This window comes from Capricornis sumatraensis, chromosome 1, assembly GCF_032405125.1.
Source record: "Capricornis sumatraensis isolate serow.1 chromosome 1, serow.2, whole genome shotgun sequence".
NCBI lineage: Eukaryota > Metazoa > Chordata > Mammalia > Artiodactyla > Bovidae > Capricornis > Capricornis sumatraensis.
Genome location: NC_091069.1, coordinates 250,757,353 through 250,777,455, shown reverse-complemented (window position 1 = coordinate 250,777,455; position 20,103 = coordinate 250,757,353). Strand labels below are relative to the sequence as shown.

Here is a 20,103-nt window from a genome sequence, read left to right as displayed (position 1 = left end):
TCCATCTTCCCCTGAACCCCCAAGCCCCGGTCCCAGGCACCTCTGCACCTCTGCACCCCGAGGGCAGGGTGCCAGGCCCCTCCCCACGTGCTGGGCCTTCCTACCCCGCTCTGGTAAGAGGCTCACGGCCCCCCACTGTCCCCCAGGTTTCGGGTCCTTCGTGGACAAGACTGTGCTCCCCTTCGTCAACACGCACCCCGAGAAGCTGAGGAACCCCTGCCCCAACAAGGAGAAGGGGTGCCAGCCCCCGTTCGCCTTCAGGCACGTGCTGAAGCTCACCGACAACTCCAAACAGTTCGAAACAGAAGTCGGAAAGCAGCTGATCTCAGGGAACTTGGACGCCCCTGAGGGTGGGCTGGACGCCATGATGCAAGTGGCCGCCTGCCCGGTGAGGCTCCGTCCTGAGCAAACCTTCTGAAGCCCAAATACGAGGAAATGACCCTGGAAAGCAAGACCCCTTTGCCACCCGATCCTGGTAGTCCCCCTACTTCCAGAGTCCCTCAGAGAATAAGGGTGTCCTGGCCAGGCTCGCCCACGGTTACACGGTTTCGGTGTCAGTGCCGGCCACTCCCCGGCCACTGCTGACCCCTCGCCACGTGGTCCTGTCCCGCGCTGTATCTGTGACGTCAGTGTTACAGTGCGTCGATCCGATTAAGCCACGCAGCCCTGTCGCCTTCACAGATGGGATCCCAACCCTCCAGGTGCTCTGGTCCCTGGGCACACCGCCCTGCCTTACAGACCCGCACGTTCACGTCTGTGTGATTATCACGGTTCGTGACGCGTGTTGCTGACGTGTGCGCCTCCATCACCCCCTCACCCCAGTGTCCACCGCTTCCCTCTGTGTTGGCAGTGCTTTTCTGCTGAGATAATCATTTCTAAGTATTTTTTCTTCTTTGGGAGCAGAGGTGCTCCCAGATCTGAGCTGACTGGGCATGGAAGATGCAGTGTTCGGATGTGAACGTGCTTTCCTATCCCCTCGGCGTCCCCACCCGCCCAGGCATCAGGGAGGCTGTCACCCTGCAGACACTTCTCGGGTTCCCCTGGGCGCTGGAATCTGCAGCAGACACGGGGCCCTGAGTCGAGCAGCTGGGACCTTCTGTGGTCCCCGTGCTCCCTAGAAAACCCAGGTGTTGGGGGCACACGAGGCACCCCTAGCAAGCTCAGCCTTGGCTCTTGAAGTCTGTGGGGGCCCCGCTGGGGAAACCAAGGCAAGTCACCCCCACCATCTCCTTGTCAGGAGGAAATCGGCTGGCGCAATGTCACCAGGCTGCTGGTGTTCGCCACAGACGATGGGTTCCACTTTGCGGGCGATGGAAAGCTGGGTGCCATCCTCACCCCCAATGATGGCCGCTGCCACCTGGAAGACAACCTGTACAAAAGCAGCAATGAATTTGTGAGTGCAGTGTCTTGGGGTGGGAGGTGGGAGGGTGTGGGTCTGCCCCAGGGGAGCAGGGATGCAGGCTCACTCCCAGCCTGGGGTCCAGAGGGGCGGGAAGGGGCCCTTGCTCCCAGGGAGGTGCTTTAATGGCACAGAGAGGGCAGAATTCCCTGGTCTGCTGGCATCATAATCCCTGGAGCTGCAGAGGATTTCAGAGATGGGACCCTTGGGGCCCTCCACCTGCAGCCTGCAGACTTGAGGTGGGAGGTGGTGCTGGCACCTCTCAGGGGCCCCCCGACTGGGACAGGATGAACGTGACATCTGAGGTTCCTGTGAGCTTCTGTCTGAAATTGTACATGAGATGGCTATGAAAATAGGTGCCACTGTGCTGTTCCCCACTGGCTCAGCGGGTGAAGACTCCACCTGCAAGGCAGGAGACATAGGAGACATGGGTTCGATCCTTGGGTTGGGAAGATCCCCTGGAGGAGGAAATTGCAACCCACTCTGCTGTCTATGGGGTCGCACAGAGTCGGACATGACTAAAGCGACTTGGCAGCTGGTATCCTTGCCTGGAGAATCCCATGGACAGAGAAGCCTGGTGGCCTACAGTCTATGGGGTCACACAGAGTTGGACATGACTGAGTGGCTAAGCGCATGCTGGGGTGCAGCATCTGTGATCTCGGCCCTACAGCTCAGACACAGCAAAGTGTTGCTCACTCGTCTCCACGCTGAGGGTCTGTGAGCCGTTACTTGCCACTGGACTTCTTTTTTGGTGCATTGATCAAGAAGCATACCACAACTTTTAATATTGTCCGTTTCCCTACTAATCCCATTCTCTTACGTGTTTGCAAACGTCACTGGGAACAGCCCCATCACGGCGCATGCAGGCAGAGCCTCTGCACTCTGGGCAGTCACTTCTGCCTGGAGGAGCTGTCGGGCAGCCTGGATGGCTTGTACCCAGCCTCAGGGCCATCTAACCGGGGGTCTCCTCTCTAGGACTACCCATCGGTGGGCCAGCTGGCACACAAACTGGCAGAAAGCAACATCCAGCCCATCTTCGCGGTAACCAAGAAGATGGTGAAAACGTACGAGGTAAGTGGGCTTGAGCAACCTGGCAGGACAAGGTGTTGCAGCTGAAGAGTGACTAAATCTGGGGTGATCACTCTGAGGGCTGCTTCTGCACTGGGTGTGCTGGCCGAGGCCATGTGGGCGCCCCAGGCAGTGAGCACTGTGGAGGAGGAGCTGACAGGTCCCTGTGGCTCAGTGATCGTGTTTTTGCTACAACATAGCAAACCCTTTGAGTCTGCAGGTCCCATTCTTCACATCAGGAAAAGTTTTGTGTCCACGTACATTTGTACATCAGCACTTCTCCCCTCTGCCCGTCACTGGAGGGCTGTTTTACTTGGTGTCTTGTGTTTTCGTCTGCTGGGCTCAGCGTGGCAGGCTCTCTGGCTGCAATGGGCTGGGGGCACCTCCTGGCCCCTCTCCTCCCCTAAGTCCCAGGCTCCTTCCTCTTGCCTGTGACCTGCTGTGCCTGTGTGGGACATTTGCAGGCCTGATGGTGGGACCAGCCACACTCGCTGTCAGCATTCGGGGCCCCACCTCGGGCACAGGATGCAGGGGACGCCAAGGGAGGAGGGACAAGTGGCCAGGGGCGGGTGGTGGGAGCTGGCCAAGCCACAGGGATAGTGCAGGGCTGATGGCTGGGTGCAGCTGAGAGACCACCGCCCGCACAAGTTGCCTGAGCGCCGGCAGGTCAGTCACCGTGTCCCCAACTGTATTACCGGGCGTGGCAGTCTCTCTTCACCGAGCGGCAGCATGGGTCCCAGCACTTTGCTTTGAGGAGCAGGACTCATGTCCCAGAAGGCAGTGTGGTGAGAGGCCAGGAGCCGGAGATGGAATACATGGACCCCGGACCCTGCTCCCCGACAGCAAGGGCGAGGCCCCGGGCAGTCGCAGGCCTCGCTGAGCTTCAGCTTCCTGCCCCCATTCCTGGGGCTCCCGGGGGTTCTAGGAGGTCCAGGGTCTGTGTGGACAGTTTACGTGGAACCCTCAGTACATGTTTCTGCTCTGAGTGGAGAGCAGGTGGCTGGGAGGACTTCCCAAGCCCCAGCGGGGTCCTGAGCTAGGAGCTAGCAGCATCACCCGCTCGGTGATGGAGGCCCAAGGTGGGTGGCCAGGTTGTGATGGTCCTCATGAGCCACAAATGGAGGGGACTGGACTCCATTCCAGGGCATCACAGCAGGGTTGGGGGCAGGGACATGGCCCAGCCCTCTGCTCTGCAAGATAAAGTGACGGTGCAATTTCTTGTGAAAGATACGCTAAGCGGTGGGGAGGCGGCGGCGGCAGAGGGCACAGATGGTGCTGGAGGCTGGCCCCAGGCTTGCCTGCATGACCCGGTGCTCCGGCCTGCCTACACAGAGCAGTACCTGGACTGCGTGTGGCCCTGCCTGCCAGAGTCAACCGGCACGCTGTTGTCTAACGCAACCATTGTTGAAATTAGCTCGTTCACACACTCGGTACACGTCACTTCCTGACTTTATGCCACATTTTACGATGACCTGTGCCCTTGGTTTGTTTGTGCCTGTCACATCTGCGAGGTGGGACGGGCCCCTAGCTGCAGCACGTCTTCCCGGCCTGCTTTCAGTGACCAGCTTGAAATAGGGGAAGTAGTTTTACCGAGTCAGTGTCTGCCCGCACAGCGCTGACCATGCGCACAGTGAGAAGTCAGCGGGGGGGGTGGGGGGGGGTGGGAGGGAGTTGGGGGGGGCGGGGGGGTTGTCTGGGCCATCTCACCAGCAGGAAGGAGACCCTCAGGGCTGTGAGAGAACCGGGTGGGCCCTGCGGCGCCTTCAGCCCATGGTTCTGGCCACGACCACCTGTGTTCTGCCCCGGCAGAAGCTGACAGAGATCATCCCCAAGTCTGCAGTCGGGGAGCTGTCTGAAGATTCCAAGAACGTGGTGGAGCTTATCAAGAGTGCCTACAATGTGAGTCCCCAGGCAGTCAGCGAAGACGGGGTCCCCACCGCAGGTCAAGAGGAGGGTGGTCTGGTGCGGAGAGCCCCGGCCTTGTCTGGGCCACACTCGGGCACCTCCTCTGGGCAGCAATGTCCTCCCTGGTTAATGGCACGGTAGGTGCCACCCCAGGCCCTCCTGCACTTGGCTGGAACGTGAGCGCCAAGCCCTCTTACAGCCGCAGGGCCTGAGGGCCTCACGGGCACAGCTCGCTGGGCACACCAGGAAGCGCTGGCACCACTGGGTGAAGTCGGAGCCCCGGGGAGGAGCTCCGTCTGCTGCTCCTGCCCTGTTGGAGCCCTAAGCCCCAGCAGGCCCTCCCAAACTCCAGATGCTGCCCGGGAGGGGCTGTCTCACCTCTCTGTGTCTCTCTGTTTTTCTCTCTCTGTGTCTGTCTCTCTCTCATTCACGTAAACAGTTTTTCCAGCTGCTGCCCCGTGCCAGGCACTGGGGTTTCAGTGATGAGTGGGCAGTTGAGCTTCTGTTCTCATGGGGCTGGGACCCGTCTCCACATCTGTAGCCACCACTGGCCTGTCTTGAGGGGCATGACATGGGTAACCTGGCACCCGCAGAGCTCTCCGTGGATGCGTGGTGGCTGGTGGGGGAGGTTAGAGGCATGCCAGCCGTGGCCTGGGAGATGGGTCTGATGGTGCTATTGTCTCCCCACAGAAACTGTCCTCCAGAGTATTCCTGGATCACAACACCCTGCCTGACACCCTGAAAGTCGCCTACGACTCCTTCTGCAGTAACGGGGTGTCACAGGTGGACCAGCCCAGAGGGGATTGTGACGGCGTCCAGATCAACGTCCCGGTGAGGCTCCCTCCCAGCCTCTGGAAGGGGCTCCCCTGGGACACCAAGAGGGTGTGCCCTGGCCAACGGCCTACCGGGGATCAGCTAGAGGTTGGGCCTGTCCACCTCCGGTCCAGTTCCTTCCCTTTAAAATCCACACACGCTGTGGCCTGATGGGGACAGACCCCTGACTGTAAGGACTGCAGCGCCCCCTGGTGGCAGATGCTGGGCATAGCCCCACACACCTAAAAAGGGCATTCCTTCCCCTCCGGGCATCTGCTTTGGTTTGATTTTCCTGATTTTGTGGTTTTGTTTATTGTTATTATTGTTATGAATTTATTTGGCTGCATCAGGTCTTCATTGTGTCACGTGGGCTCTCCAGTTATGGTGAGAGGGCTTAGTTGCCCCTTGGCATGTGGGATCTTAGTTCCCTAGCCTGGGGTGGAACCCCAAGTCCCCTGCATTGGAAGGCAGGTTCTCAACCCCTGGACCACCAGGGAAGTCCCTGTATTCTTGTTTTTTGACAAAGACATTAAAGCAGGGGCCACACAGATGATTACAAGCAGGCAGTGAGTTATTTTTCTAATAGTTTAAATTTGCCATGACCAGGAATGATTAATCATTTCCTTTCACCAGCTGTGAATTAATATTCAGCAAAATACTTGCTTTTATTTCTGAATGACATTGAAATTCTTTCAAATATGTGCCTTACTAAATGCATGTGAATTTTGACTGAAATCTCTGCCCCTCTTACTGGGGGATCCATACCCGAATGCGCTCAGTGTTGACTGCCTGATTCCTCCCTGATGCTTCCACTCTGTCTTCATGTACTGGGTGGAGACTCACTTACTGTTGTTGACCAGCAGTGAGGCTGAGCGGGTGCTCCCTGAAGCTCCCTGCGGGCTGAGCAGCAGAGCAGTGTAGGTGGGGGGACTCTGTGCTGCCGGCTCAGTTCTTCTGGGGCATTCAGGCTCAAGATACACCCTCACAGGCAGAATCTGGGACTTCCTATGGTATTCTGACATCTTAGCCTCCGGGCTTCAGGACAAAATACCTGGAGAAAATAGACATCATTTATTAATACAAAGTCACTTTAAAATCCCTTTAAGAGATGCGTGATTAAAAGAATTCTAAAGACACCTCCGCGAAACTCCAGGCCACCTGAGGATGGTGGGTGGGGGGAGCTGCGTGGGGGCGCATGTTTCAGCATCATCTTCTCCCTCACCTCCCTTCCTGAGCCCTGGAGGCACCTGGAATGTCCCTGTCCTTCCCCTCTCCCACCTCGATCCACTCCACCAGCCTGGCAGCAGAGGGCGGTGGCCCTTCCTCTTCTAGGCTGTGCCCTTGTCCATGCTGCCCAGAGGAGATCAGAGTAGGGTCATGACCCTGGGGTCCCGTGCTCACCGGAGCTCTACGTTCCCATGACAGATCACCTTCCAGGTGAAGGTCACAGCCACCGAGTGCATCCAGGAGCAGTCCTTCACCATCCGGGCGCTGGGCTTCACGGACACAGTGACCGTGCGGGTCCTTCCCCTGTGCGAATGCCAATGCCGGGACGCCAGCAGGGACCGCAGCGTCTGCGGTGGCAGAGGCTCGATGGAGTGCGGCGTCTGCAGGTGAGGCCCCGCCCCGCCCCGCCCCCGGCGCCGGCGCGCGGAAGCAGGGTGCGCCCCGGGGGGCTCTGACCCCGCATTCCCGCAGGTGCGACGCCGGCTACATCGGGAAGAACTGCGAGTGCCAGACGCACGGCCGGAGCAGCCAGGAGCTGGAGGGCAGCTGCCGCAAGGACAACAGCTCCATCATCTGCTCGGGGCTGGGGGACTGCATCTGCGGGCAGTGCGTGTGCCACACGAGCGACGTGCCCAACAAGAAGATCTACGGCCAGTTCTGCGAGTGCGACAACGTCAACTGCGAGCGCTACGACGGCCAAGTCTGCGGGGGCGACAGTGAGCGCTGGGGGGCCGCGGGAAGAGCCTCGGCCGCATGGGGCGGGGGCTTTGGCCAGGGCGGGGGTCGGGCGGGACTGAGTCCGCGGCCGCGCTGTCTTCCAGGGCGGGGAGGGGGGAGTTCGGGCGGGGATGGGGTTCGGGCGCGGGCGGGGGCTGGGGCGGGACTGAGTCCGCGGCCGCGCTGTCTTCCAGAGAGGGGGCTCTGCTTCTGCGGCACCTGCAGGTGCAACGACCAGTATGAGGGCTCGGCGTGCCAGTGCCTCAAGTCCACTCAGGGCTGCCTCAACCTGGACGGCGTCGAGTGCAGCGGCCGCGGCCGATGCCGCTGCAACGTGTGCCAGTGCGACCCCGGCTACCAGCCGCCCCTGTGCAGCGAGTGCCCGGGCTGCCCCGTGCCCTGCGCGAGCTTCGCGTGAGTGTCCGCCGCCCCGCCAGTCTCGCACCTCCTTGTGGGTGGGGAGAACCACTGCCCGGCCCTGGGCGCGGGGCGGGGGCGCGGGCGCGGGCGGCCCGCCCGCCACAGAAGGCCCTGCACAAACCCACCGCTCACGGCGGCCACTCCTCCCAACCCCGCCCGCGCTGACGCCCCGGCTCCCCCCAGCCCCTGCACCGAGTGCCTGAAGTTCGACAAGGGCCCCTTCGCCAAGAACTGCAGCGCAGCGTGCGGGCAGACGAAGCTGCTGTCCAGCCCGGTGCCCGGCCGCAAGTGCAAGGAGCGCGACTCCGAGGGCTGCTGGATGACGTACACCCTGGTGCAGCGCGACGGGCGGAACAGATACGACGTGCACGTGGACGACATGCTCGGTGAGCCCGGGGCGGGGGGTGTCGGGAAGAGTCCCCCCCTGCGCCCCCACTCCCCACCCCCGGGCCCCGCATCTCTCAGCCCGCCCCCGCCGCACCCCCACCATACCCCGCCCCAACGCATCTCTGAGCCCGCCCCAGTCGTTGTATACCTGGTCGGCGGGCTGTTCCACAGTAGCGCTTCCCCAAGCTGAGCGCTTCTGGAGAGCTGGTCCTGAGAGCCGGGCGGAGGGGACAGTGGGGACCTGCAGACTCAAGTCCAGCCCTTGCCCTGGAGGGGCCCGCAGAGCTGCTGCTCTCTACCCCAGATGCCCACTACCCGCCAGTCACCCGGCTCTGCCCAGGACCCAGAGACCAGCGCAGTCTTCATATGTCCCCCCATGACACAGGCTGGGGACATATGAGCAGGTTCTGAGGGGCAAAGACTCCAGCGGAACCTGTCTCTGCGGTCAGAGGTCAGAAGGTATCTCTAAGGAGGACAGTTGCAGATAGTTGGAGAAGGTCGGAGGTGCTGGGCTGGGCACTTAGCTCTGAGAGTCCAGGGGAGCCTTAGGTCTCTTCCCAGACATAAAAGGAGGCTGCCAACAGCTTTCAGAGGAGCACATGGCTTTCAGAAACTGAACACATACCTGAGAAAGGCCACCGCCCAGTCCAGACACTGAGCAGAGCTGGGTTGGGGTCCTGGGGCAGTGGGGACAGAGCCTGCTCTGGAGTGTAGCTCTGGGCAGGATCAGAAGGGACAGGTGACAAGTGGGGGCAGAGGGTGGGTCAGTTTCAAGGAGGCACATTGAGTGATGATGACATTTTGAGTTGGAGGGACTTGGAACAACAGATCCCTGAGGGGATGGGTGTAAGGGTTGGAGCAGCAGGACCCAGAGCCATCTGGACCCCAGATCTGAGTACCCCGCCCTTCCCACTCAGAGAGGCTGAGGGTGCGGGCACAGGCTTCCAGGCCAGCCTCCAGGGTGACCACAGCAGACATGTGACAGCTGTCCACACAGGTTCTTGCAAGACTGGGACCTGCTCCCGCTCCCCCTCCCCAGGAAAAGAGCCCCAGGAAGGCATGTGGGGCCCAGTCCCGTGTGTATCCCCAGGGCTGCAGAGCCCAGCCTGCTGGGGTGGAGGGCTCTCCCAGGGTTTCAGAGCAGATGTGCCGTCAGGTCTGGTTTGGGGCAGCCGTGGCTAAGGTGTTCAGTCTCTAAGGACATGAGGCTCCCTGGAAAGGCCAGGGTGATAAGCGAGGGGGCACCACAGACTCCAGTGCCCTCCACCAGTCAGACAGGAAGGGGGTCACACCAAGCGCTGCACCTTTGTCGACAGCCAAAGTGGGCACGCGGCTGAAACCCCCACCTGAGCTCAGCAGGAGGCTGGGTGCAGCCCCCTTGGGCACTGGGACCCCCCTCCCATTCCCAAGGCTGCTGCTGTGAGTCTCCCCGGGAATGCTTGCATGAGGAGAGTCCCCCCTAAACTCTGATACAGCGTGGTCTGGGTGGGAGGCCAGATTCTGGCCCTGTTTACTGGCAACCCGGGCCCCCCTTTCCTTCTCTGTAAACAAGGACCCTCTCAACTTCATTGGGAGCCACGGGGCCTGGCCTTGTGCTCAGCTCTGAGCTCTCCTGGGCTGGGGGCCGGGGCCAGGGCTGGTTTGCTCACTACCTGCCACAGAGATCTGGCAGTGGGACCTTGACGCAGTGCGGGGACGGGGCCGAAACCTGGGGCCTGGGAGCTGGGGCAGGCTTGATGCCCCATTTGTGCCTTAGAGTGTGTGAAGGGCCCCAACATCGCTGCCATCGTGGGGGGCACCGTGGGGGGAGTTGTGCTCGTCGGCATCCTCCTGCTGGCCATCTGGAAGGCCCTGACACACCTGAGCGACCTCAGGGAGTACCATCGCTTCGAGAAGGAGAAGCTCAAGTCCCAGTGGAACAACGTGAGTGGCCTCGGGGTCCCTGCGAAGGCCCACCTCCTACCCTCCAAGCCAAGGCGTCCCCACGGGAGTGTGCGCCTGCCCCACTCCCACCCCGAACCTCATCCACCCTCAGTGGACACTGTTGTGGCCCAGAGCCCAGCGCCTTCCTCCCTGTGCTGACAAGCCACATTTGCTTTTCTCACCAGGATAACCCTCTTTTCAAGAGTGCCACCACGACAGTCATGAACCCTAAGTTTGCCGAGAGTTAGGGGTGCCTGGTGAAGACAAGGCCTTCTGCACCACCCAGACGGGAACATGCCCTCTCCTCGTCCCCTCCAGCAGGCTGACCGTGACCCTGCTGCTTAGTGGACGCAGCTGATGATGCTTGACAAGTTCACTGTTAACCAAAAATGCACTGCTTTTCCTGCCCAGCATGATGGGCGTGGCCAGATTATCCTATGGGCTCAGGGTAAGGGTCAGCTTCCCCCTTCTGATGTGAATGACTTTTGATAACAAGTCAGAGAAGGAATTGCCTGCATTTTGTATGGTTACACACAGGTCCTTTGTAAAAATTAGCACAGCAGTCTGATGAAGAATTATTTATGTGTGAACTTCTCAGGGTATGAAGTTACATCCCCTTGGTTATGCTGCCCCCAATCAATAACAAAAAAAAAAATCAATAAAATCTTCCTATGCGGAATCTTTCATGGGAGCCAGGCTCTGATCCTCTGCCACTGCACTCTGAGGGTCCGTGTGGCCTCTGGGCCAGGGCATGGGGTTTCTTTTTCTCCTTCCTCACCTGTTGCTCATGTAAGCCTCTCTCTGTCCCTACCTGGGTCCCCCTCATAAGCAGCTTTGAGAAGGAGCAGCACCCCCCCACAATGGGGTCCCATTGTGGAGCCTGAGTGGGGCCAAGGCAAGATGGGATAGTGGGCACCTGTCCCCCTCTCTGCTGTCTGCACCTGCTCTAGGCTAATGATGGGACAGAGTTTGAGTGTGTTTCTCATGGGCTGTTTTTCTAGAGTGACCTGGAGGTCACGTTGACCCGACGTGTGATGACAGCAGGGGGAAGGTCCCGCCGGGATCACCAAGACCTGTGTGTATCTGCCAGTCTCAGTATGCTTGGTATGGGTCAGGGTCCAGGTGTGGCCAGTGAGAGCCGTGAGGATGGGACAGTCCTTGGATCCCCAAGGAAAGGGCCGTACTCCCGTAAGCTAATATTTTCTGGGACTTCCCTCGTCATGGAGTTGGGAGTCCGCCTGCCAGTGCAGGGGACATGGATTCCTTCCCTGCTCCAGGAGGATCCCACATGCCAAAGGGCAGCTGAGCCCATGCACCGAAACTACCGAAGCCTAGACACCCTAGAGCCTTTGCTCTGCAACAAGAGAAACAGGCTCACTGCAGACAGAGAGCAGCCCCTGCTCAGTGCAACCAGAGAAAGCCCTTGGGCTGCAACAACAACCCAGCACAGCCAAAAATGAAAAAGAAAAACAACAAAAAAATGCATCCTCTGAAACCCAGCCGATGCTGGCTCTCTTCATGTTACACAGGTCTGAGAGGCAGACAGATGTTGAGTATGGAGTGCGTGTTTGGGAATATATATTCAAATGCATAGACATAGTTTCAGATATTTGCCCTTATTTTCCCCTAAAATATATAATTCTTTATTAAAACCCCAGCATAATGCTTTGTTAAAAAGAACATCAGTTCATTCAAACAGCACTTATGAAGTTCTGTCTTTGCCAGTCACTGCAGAGAAGATTGGGCAAAGGAGAGACGCTCACTGCCTTCACGGAGGTACACGTAGGGTGGCCTCCCTGCCGGTATGAAATGATAAAGGATGCACGCTGAGACGGAAGGGCACACGGTCCAGAACTGAGTTCAGTCACTCACTCGGTCAACTCTTCGCAACCCCATGGTCTACAGCACGCCAGTCTTTCCTGTCCTTCACCATCTCTCAGAGCTTGCTTAAACTCACTGTCCGTTGAGTCGGTGATGCCATCCAACCGTCAATCTTTCCCAGCGTCAGGATCTTTTCTAATGAGCAAGATTTAAAGAACCCACGTCGCCCACCAGGTGGCACTAGAGGGAGGTTGCCTGTGCAGGCGCCTCAGTAGACGCGGATTCGATACCTGCGTCCGGAAGATCCCCTGCAGGAGGAAAAGGCAACCCACTCCAGTATTCTCGCCTGGAGAATCCCTTGGATGGAGGAAACTGGCGGGCTACAGTCCATGAGGTTGCACAGAGGTGCACGCGACTGAGCACACACGCACACCTCGCCCACTAGGCTTCTGCCGCTAGTAACCTGCACTGCCGCCTGTTCTCCTGCAGGGGGAGCTCCCCCCAACCTAGGGCCTCTGCTGCCTCGCCATCCGGCCGCCAATCACAGAACGTGGCCGACGGCCCAGGAGCGCTCCCGCCTCAGAAGCCTTCTCTCCAGCGCCCTTCTCTCCCTCCTGCCCTGTTCATAAGCACGCGGGCTTGATACAGAGCAGCCCAAGGTCAACCATCTACCACCTTCGTGGTGCAGCATCCTTCCGCGCCCAGGAGAACCGGGCTGTGGTTTTCCAAAATGTTAAAACCCAATTGAACAACATGTGCCGGGGTCCAGCCCCCCCCAGGATCCAGGGGAACCTGAAGGAAAAACGGCGTCGGCAGATGATTTAGAGAGAGATAGGGAAAGCATATTGTAGATAAGAAAATAGAGGAGAGAAAGAGGCTGATATTCCTTGGTTTACATAGAAAGCCAATAAAACTTCGAGACAAGAAGTTTGCCGTGTTCACGGAGGCCACAGGTGCCTTCCCGGTCTCCCGAGGGAGTGAAGACGCAGAACGTCTTCCCGTTCAGGTCTTAGAAACCCAGGCAGATAAGTGAACGCAGGGAGCCTCTATGCTCCAAGGGATCAGCCTGAAAAAGAAAGTAAGAGAGAAAAAAAGAGAAAAAAGAAAAACACGGGGTGACCAAGCTTCTTCAAGCGAGGCCCATTGTTTTTATTTTCAAAAAGGTCTTTTACACCTTTACTTGTAGATAGAGGGAAATGAAAGATGCAAAGTCATACAGAGTCAGCCCAAACATTACATCTGTTTTGTCTTTATCAAGACCAGGATTTTTTCTGCAAACCGTTCCCATAAACAATGTTGTGTACATTATCTTCTGGCCTTGGAGGCCTGTGAACATTTTATGACCCTCTTTTGATAAAGGCTGTTTAACCAGAAAACTTATTTTCCCTTGAAATGTTTTTTCTTATATTTCTAATCTCTGTCAGCCTCAAAAAGTATTAAACAGAGTTACATTCTCACGAAGCAAAGGTGCAGTGAGTTACAAGAAAGAACCAATTAGCTCAAAAGTCTGATGTGGTTAATTTCAAGGCTACACTTGTTTTTCTTACTTTCCAACTATGTTAACTAATGCACTCCCAGGTGCACAGTGGATAAGAGATATGGGAACTTAGCAACAAGCATTGGCCCAATAATGAAATCCTACATTAGCACTACTCTAATAACTTTTAACTCTTTGAAAGGCTCTATGTTTTAGGCTTTCCGTGCCTCTCACAGTTGGGAGGCTGTGAATAATCACATGTGTAGCTGCAAGAGTCTGAATATATCTGCCAAGCAAGCTAAAATGCTAACAGAGGGGTTTTGATTGGAAATATTCTTCTCATGTCCAGGAGACTTATTAGCTATAGTTAATTTTTTCCAGAGAAAGGTGGTCAGAGTTAGCCCCCTGTTAATGTCAGAGGAGTTGGTGAAAGTCATGAAATAGTAAAACAGACAGATTTTGGTTTTGGGGTAGATGCTCGAGAAAGCCTAGGGAGCCCGTTGAGTTCTGAAGCCTTGCTTAACAGTTCTCTTCCACATGACCTTGTCATGGGTGGGATCTCCCGTGGTGGCTCCCGGCAAACATGGACTCTCTTCCAGACAACGCTGGGCTGCAGGTCATCCAGGCTCCCCACCTGGTTTATGTGGGTGGCTCTGCCTGTGCCTGGTCTTGACCTTACCCTCCCTGCCACCCTGGCAGGCGAGGCCCTCCTCACTCCTGGTCTGCATACTGAGGGGGCCCGAGGCCCTGCAGACACCCCCACCCCCACCCCCCAGTGTCAGACAGGCAAGTCCAAGGACGTCTGGCATCTCCCCCAAGTGGCTCCTTCCTCTGGGGCCCCCTCGGTGTGGCCCCTGGGTGGGGTCCACCTGACCTTGCTGCGCATTGGCATCTACACAGACAGGCAGTCGTGATCTTATTCCCTGTCTCCCAACAAGGCGCAGTCCTCTCTGCACGCCCTGACCCCTTGGTCCCCAAACCTCCAGCTAAACCTCCTCCTTCTGGTAGCACAAGCGTGTGCACCAGAAAAAAACAGCTGGAGCCTCACCCTCCCGATCCTGTAGTGTTCTCCTTCACCCTCTGCTTTAAACATAGGGTTAGAGACTCAGATAGGGTCACGATCCTTCCTCGCTTATACAGGCAACTCCCTGAATGTGAGAGGGTAACAGGCAGGAAGGCCAGGGGTCTCCAATGGGAGGAAATAGCTTGCAAGTGTCAGACATTTTTATCTCTCTTAAGCGGCAGGAGGAAACAAACCAGCAATATTTTTTTTCTTCTCTATACAAATTTAAAGGGAGGTTTCTCTTAAAATACTGTGTTGCCATAATGACACCTGGTTTCACTTGGAGTTCAGTTCAGTCGCTCAGTTGTATCCGACTCTTTGTGACCCCATGAATCGCAGCACACCAGGCCTCCCTGTCCATCACCAACTCCCAGAGTTCAGTCAGACTCACATCCATCGAGTCAGTGGTGCCATCCAGCCATCTCATCCTTGGTTGTCCCCTTCTCCTCCTGCCCCCAATCCCTCCCAGCATCAGAGTCTTTCCCAATGAGTCAACTCTTCGCATGAGGTGGCCAAAGTACTGGAGTTTCAGCTTTAGCATCATTCCCTCCAAAGAAATCCCAGGGCTGATCTCCTTCAGAATGGACTGGTTGGATCTCCTTTCAGTCCAAGGGACTGTCAAGAGTCTTCTCCAACACCACAGTTCAAAAGCATCAATTCTTCGGCGCTCAGCTTTCTTCATAGTCCAACTCTCACATCCACACATGACTACTGGAAAAACCATAGCCTTGACTAGACGGACCTTTGTTGGCCAAGTAATGTCTCTGTTTCTCAATATGCTATCTAGGTTGGTCATAACTTTTCTTCCAAGGAGTAAGCGTCTTTTAATTTCATGGCTGCAGTCACCATCTGCAGTGATTTTGGAGTTAACTGATCACTTGAAGTTAACTATTCTCAAACCTTGAGATAACCAATGCATTTTTCTTATGGACATGTTTATATTAAGCTATGTTAATGTTCTATGCATTTACTCCAAACTCTGTCTTCAAGTCGTTTCCGCCTAATGGCTCAGAACCTACTTGACAAACCAGTATGTTATACTGATATTGTTCCCCTAATCTATGTAAATGAAACTATTTGTATGGTAATCTGTCCTTCTACAAGATTCAAGTTAATCGTTTTATGGCCCAAGATAAACCATTTGGTGCCAAGATTTTCCCAAAATGCATCTTATGGGTGAGGGGCCTGGTGCCATTCTGAGTTTTAAGACATTCCTATCTTCCCTGGTGGCTCAGATGATAAAGTGTCTGCCTACGATGCTGGAGACCTGGGTTCAGTCCCTGAGTCAGGAAGATCTCCTGGAGAAGGAAATGGCAACCCACTCCAGTATTCTTGCCCGGAAAATCCTATGGACAGAGGAGCCTGGTGGACTACAGTCCATGGGATCACAAAGAGTCGAATACGACTGAGCAACTTCACTTTCACTTTTTCTTTCATTAACAGACTGCTGAAGACTAGCAGGGGGTTACTCTTTTTGCCCCCTTCTGATGCCTATGTCAGAAGCTTTCTCTATCTCCTTTATACTTTAATAAAACTTTATTACACAAAGCTCTGAGCGATCAAGCCTCATCTCTGGCCCTGGATTGAATTCTTCTCCTCTGGAGGCCAAGAATCCTGGCCGTCATTTCATTCAGCAACAACCTTTCAGATGTTTGTTTCTAGACTGCGGGTGCATTTCAACAAGCTAATTTTGTGGGTTTGTTTTATCCTTTAACAATGACACCTCCATCATGCACCATCCTGTCTCCTTAGCCCGGTCCATCTCAGCACCGATACCGCCTGGGAAGGAGCTAGATGCTGCTAGGGCCACAGGTCAGGGGGGCCCTCCCTCAACCTCTGCCCCCCAGCCCCCACCAGGGGGTTGTGCTATGAAAAGCTCTGAACCATGGCAGAGCAAGCACACAGCCCACATGGAGAATTCAGGACTGGGTTCCCATACAGGCAGGTCGTGACCCTCGGCAGGTGGCACACACAGGGTGGGGGGGGAGGAGGAAAGGGGGGAGGGAGGGTATCAGAATGATGTGGGAGCATGGTTCATAGCCAGGCCCAGTGACCAACTATTCACTGTGGCCTGGAATGCCCCGGGTTTTTTTCTTTTTTTGGCTGAGCCACATGGCATGTGGGATCTTAGTTCCCCAACCAGGGATGAACCTGAGTGCCCTGGAGTGGAAGTACGGGGTCCCAACCACTGAACCGCCAGGGAAGTCCCAAGGGATGTCCCGGTTTAACCTTCAGTTTTCCTTATCCTGGGAAATCCTGCAGTCTGGGCAAGTTTGGACAATGGGCCACTTCTGCTATCTGCACTTTCCCACACAACCAAGCAATTAACTCAGTTCCCTGAGGACACTGACCAGCGTCCCACAAATTTTACTCAATTCTGATTCCATCTGCCTGGAGATCTCACAGATATAAGAGATCGGTGCCACCAGACCGCCCCCATCATTGCCCGTCCCAGGTCACCTGTGCTTCGGATGGGCCAGCTATCGCTCAGAGATCTGGTTACCTTGCCAGAGGGTCTCACAGAACTGGAAAACAATTTACTCACTAGATTATCAGTTTATTTTTGTAATGAATGAACAGCCAAAAGGGCCGCAGGGTTTCTGCGCTCTCTGAGCCCACTCTCCTCGCCCTGCAAGCCCCCCGAACCCTATCCTTTTGGGTTTCTATGGAGGTTCTGTTGCAGGAAGAGGGGCCTGCTTGTGTAACCCTCAGAAATGAATTGTCTGAGGAGACGCACGTGCTGACAAAGCAAGAGCCTTTATTGAGAAAGGACACCCAGCCGGAGAGCAGCAGGTGAAGGGAAACCAGGAGGACTGCTCTGCCAAGTGGCTTGAAGTCTCAGGTTTTATGGTGATGGGACTAGTTTCCGGGTTGTCTCTGACCAGTCATTCTGACTCAGGGTCCTTCTTGGTGGCCCACGCATGGCTCAGCCAAGATGGTACCAGCAAGGAAAATTCTGGGAATTGGTAGGGCATGTGGGCTAGTGACTCCTCTCTCCTTTTGATCTTCCTAAATTCTTCTGATTGGTGGTCGCATGTTAGTTCTGCATTCCTTACTAGGACCTGCCGTTGTAAGATAATGTAAGATAACTCACACTCTCAGGTCTGGCCAGGGCAGGCAGTTTTGATTGGTGATTCCCATAATATTTCCATTACATAGGCCTAGGCATGGTTGGTCATATCACTCTGGCCCTTCTCCCCTCCCTGGAGGTCGGACTGCCAAGGGGACTGGAAATTCTCCTGGCAACCGGCCCCCATCCACAGCTACTTTCCAAAGGTCACAGCATGAACAAACTCTGATGTGGTTGAAAGGGGATTGTTGTGAGTAACCAAGACACACGTTTTATCACTCATCACTTAGGAAATTCCAAGAGTTCTAGGAGCTCTGTGCCTTGAACAAACATATATTTCTTATTATATCACAGTATCACAGAATCCTCGGGGTCCCAAGCAGACCTGCAAAGGGACACCTGTAGAGGGCAATTGGCTTTCGGTCTCTTTTGCTCAGTTGCAAAGTCGTGTTCAAGTCTTTGCAAACCCAAGAAGCACGCCAGGCTTCCCTGTCCTCCACCATCTCCCTGAGTTTGCTCAAACTCAGGTCCATTGACTCACCTACTTTTATTTTATAAACTCTAACTGCAGAGGGCCTCTTACTTTTGAGACCTGGGACCTGGGCAGGTGAGGAACTAGAATTGTGGATGCCTTTGAGGCAGGAGGTAGATGGTGCCACCCCCTACCAGGTGAAGCCATTGAACATTCTTTTCCTGTAGACTGAAACTTCAGGATGAGAATAGCAGGACAATTAAAAGAGGAGGCCGGGCCCTGCCCAGACCACAAATCTCTTACTTCTGAAGTCAGGAGACCTCCCTGACCACACGCACTCAGAAAGGCTCCTTGGAGGTCAAAGGGGAGTGATGTCATGGGATGTTCTACCCATATGCTTTTGTGATAGAATCCATCTTGGCTGAGAGATGTGTGCACACATGGGAGGGCCCTGAGATATACCAGAAAAGAACTGAACTAAGGAAACCAGAATGACTGGTCAGAGGAAACCCAGAAGAAATGCCTCATAAAAGCAATCCAATCTGCCACGAGGGTGCGAGCCTGCATCTCAAGGGCTCTCCCTCTGAGTCGGCCTGTGTGTCTGTCCACCTGAACTGTATCTTGTGTGTCTGTCCACACGTATCACACTCCTGTGTGTCCACCCACACGTACAGAACTCCTATGTGTCTACCCCCGTACTGCACTCTTTCTCCTCTTAGTAAATACTTACTTCGCCTCTTTCCATCTCTATGGGAATTCTTCTCAGCAAAGCTAAAGGGCCAGGGCCCTGGTCACTGACCACTGGTCTACTGGCTGGGATCAGGAGCCTGAAGGAATATGAACAGTAGACTCAGCTGCACTCAGTCCATTTCCTCTTTTTGTGACTTATTCTGGTTAGTTTCCAAATAATCCTTTAGAAATGTTTCCACGTTCTCCTGGTAGGAATGGAGACCCCAGGAAGGAGAGTGGACCCCCGGGGTGAACCCTGAGGTTCAGGCCCAACCTGCCTCCCATGGCATGACCTGGATAAAAGTTGTTTTCAGCCTTGTCAAAGTGCAGGTGGAGGACTGGCGGTCCAGGGGTTAAGACTCCACACTTCCAGTGCAGGGGCTTGGGTTCCATCCCTGGCCAGAGAAGTTCCGTGTGCAGGCCGCATGGCATGGCCCTCTATTTTTTTTCAATTAAAAACGAAAGAGGTACTGGTGGAGGGGTCCATAGCGCCCCCTCCCTGTCCCTGAGAGGAAGTGCTTTAAGGATCACGACTGTCCACGTGGGAAGAGATGGGTGGCAGAGTATCCCTGCTTTGGTCCAGGACAAATGCTGGGGCGCTGAGAGGCCCGACCTGCCAGGGCCTGAGGAGCCTTCCTGCTTGCAGCCCTCCTTGGAGCCATCCTCATACCTGGGGGTGCATGCATGGCCCATACCGTCTCTCAATCCAACCGTGGAAAATGGGCTCCGGACACTCAGCACAGTCTTCTGCCTCTGTCCATCCCTCCCAATGACCCCTGCCTATCTAAGAGCCCCACACACCTTCCCAGATCCCTCCCAGTGCCCAAGGGTTCCCTTGTCCTCAGCTGAACTGAAAATAATCCCAGGGGTTAAAATGTGACCTGTCTGGGTAGAAGCTTCTATCTTTTCACACAGCCTTTCTGGAAGTCATTCTTTAACTTTCTATAGAATATACTAACAATGATGAGAAAGTCAAATGGCACGCTCGACCACCTAATAAAAACAACATGTTACAGGAACCGCTGATGGAAGTCACCTGTCCTGACCAGGCCTGATAGTAACCACTTGCGTGACTTATATTACAACAGGAGCTCCTGATAAGGAACTCGGAACCAACAAGCTACCACCAACTGGAAGGATTCAGGAAAGGTCAAAAGGAGAGAGGACACACAAGCCCACATGTCCTACCTATCTCCCAGAATTCTCCTCGCTGGTACTGTCTTGGCTGAGTGAATGTGCACTAGCAGGAAGGACCCTGAATCAAAATGATTGGCCAGAGACAAGCTGGAAACTAATCCCAACACCATTAAACCTGAGACTTTGAGCCACATGGCAGAGCGGTCCTCCTGGGTTCCCTTACCCTGCTGCTCTCTGCCCGAGTGCCCCTTCTCAACGCAGTCTCTTGCTTTGTCAGTAGCAATTGTTTACTTGGACAATTCATTTCCGAGTGTTGCCCACTCTCAGGCCCTGAAGGGTCCCCTTTCCTGCAACAAATTCAGGTGAAAATGCCTAACTTGTGTGACTCCCACATGCACCTCCTGGGGAGGGGGCCTTGGAGCTCCAGAGCCATCAGGGCCTAGGCCGCAGCCCACTGGGACTGGTCTGCTCTGTC

General features: G+C 55.5%; 1 protein-coding gene across 1 annotated transcript in view; it reads left to right on the top strand.

Moving 5' to 3' along the window:
* The window catches only part of ITGB2 (integrin subunit beta 2), a 30,757-nt gene extending 20,281 nt beyond the window's left edge, over positions 1–10,476 (top strand). Inside the window, exons 6-16 of the mRNA XM_068971619.1 lie at positions 147–388; positions 1,238–1,393; positions 2,375–2,470; positions 4,277–4,366; positions 5,063–5,203; positions 6,611–6,798; positions 6,884–7,128; positions 7,324–7,543; positions 7,733–7,935; positions 9,693–9,859; positions 10,045–10,476. Coding sequence (XP_068827720.1) covers positions 147–388; positions 1,238–1,393; positions 2,375–2,470; positions 4,277–4,366; positions 5,063–5,203; positions 6,611–6,798; positions 6,884–7,128; positions 7,324–7,543; positions 7,733–7,935; positions 9,693–9,859; positions 10,045–10,107 — 1,811 coding nt within the window. The 3' untranslated portion in view covers positions 10,108–10,476. The remainder of the gene's footprint in view (positions 1–146; positions 389–1,237; positions 1,394–2,374; positions 2,471–4,276; positions 4,367–5,062; positions 5,204–6,610; positions 6,799–6,883; positions 7,129–7,323; positions 7,544–7,732; positions 7,936–9,692; positions 9,860–10,044) is intronic.
* The last annotated feature ends 9,627 nt before the right edge of the window (positions 10,477–20,103 follow it).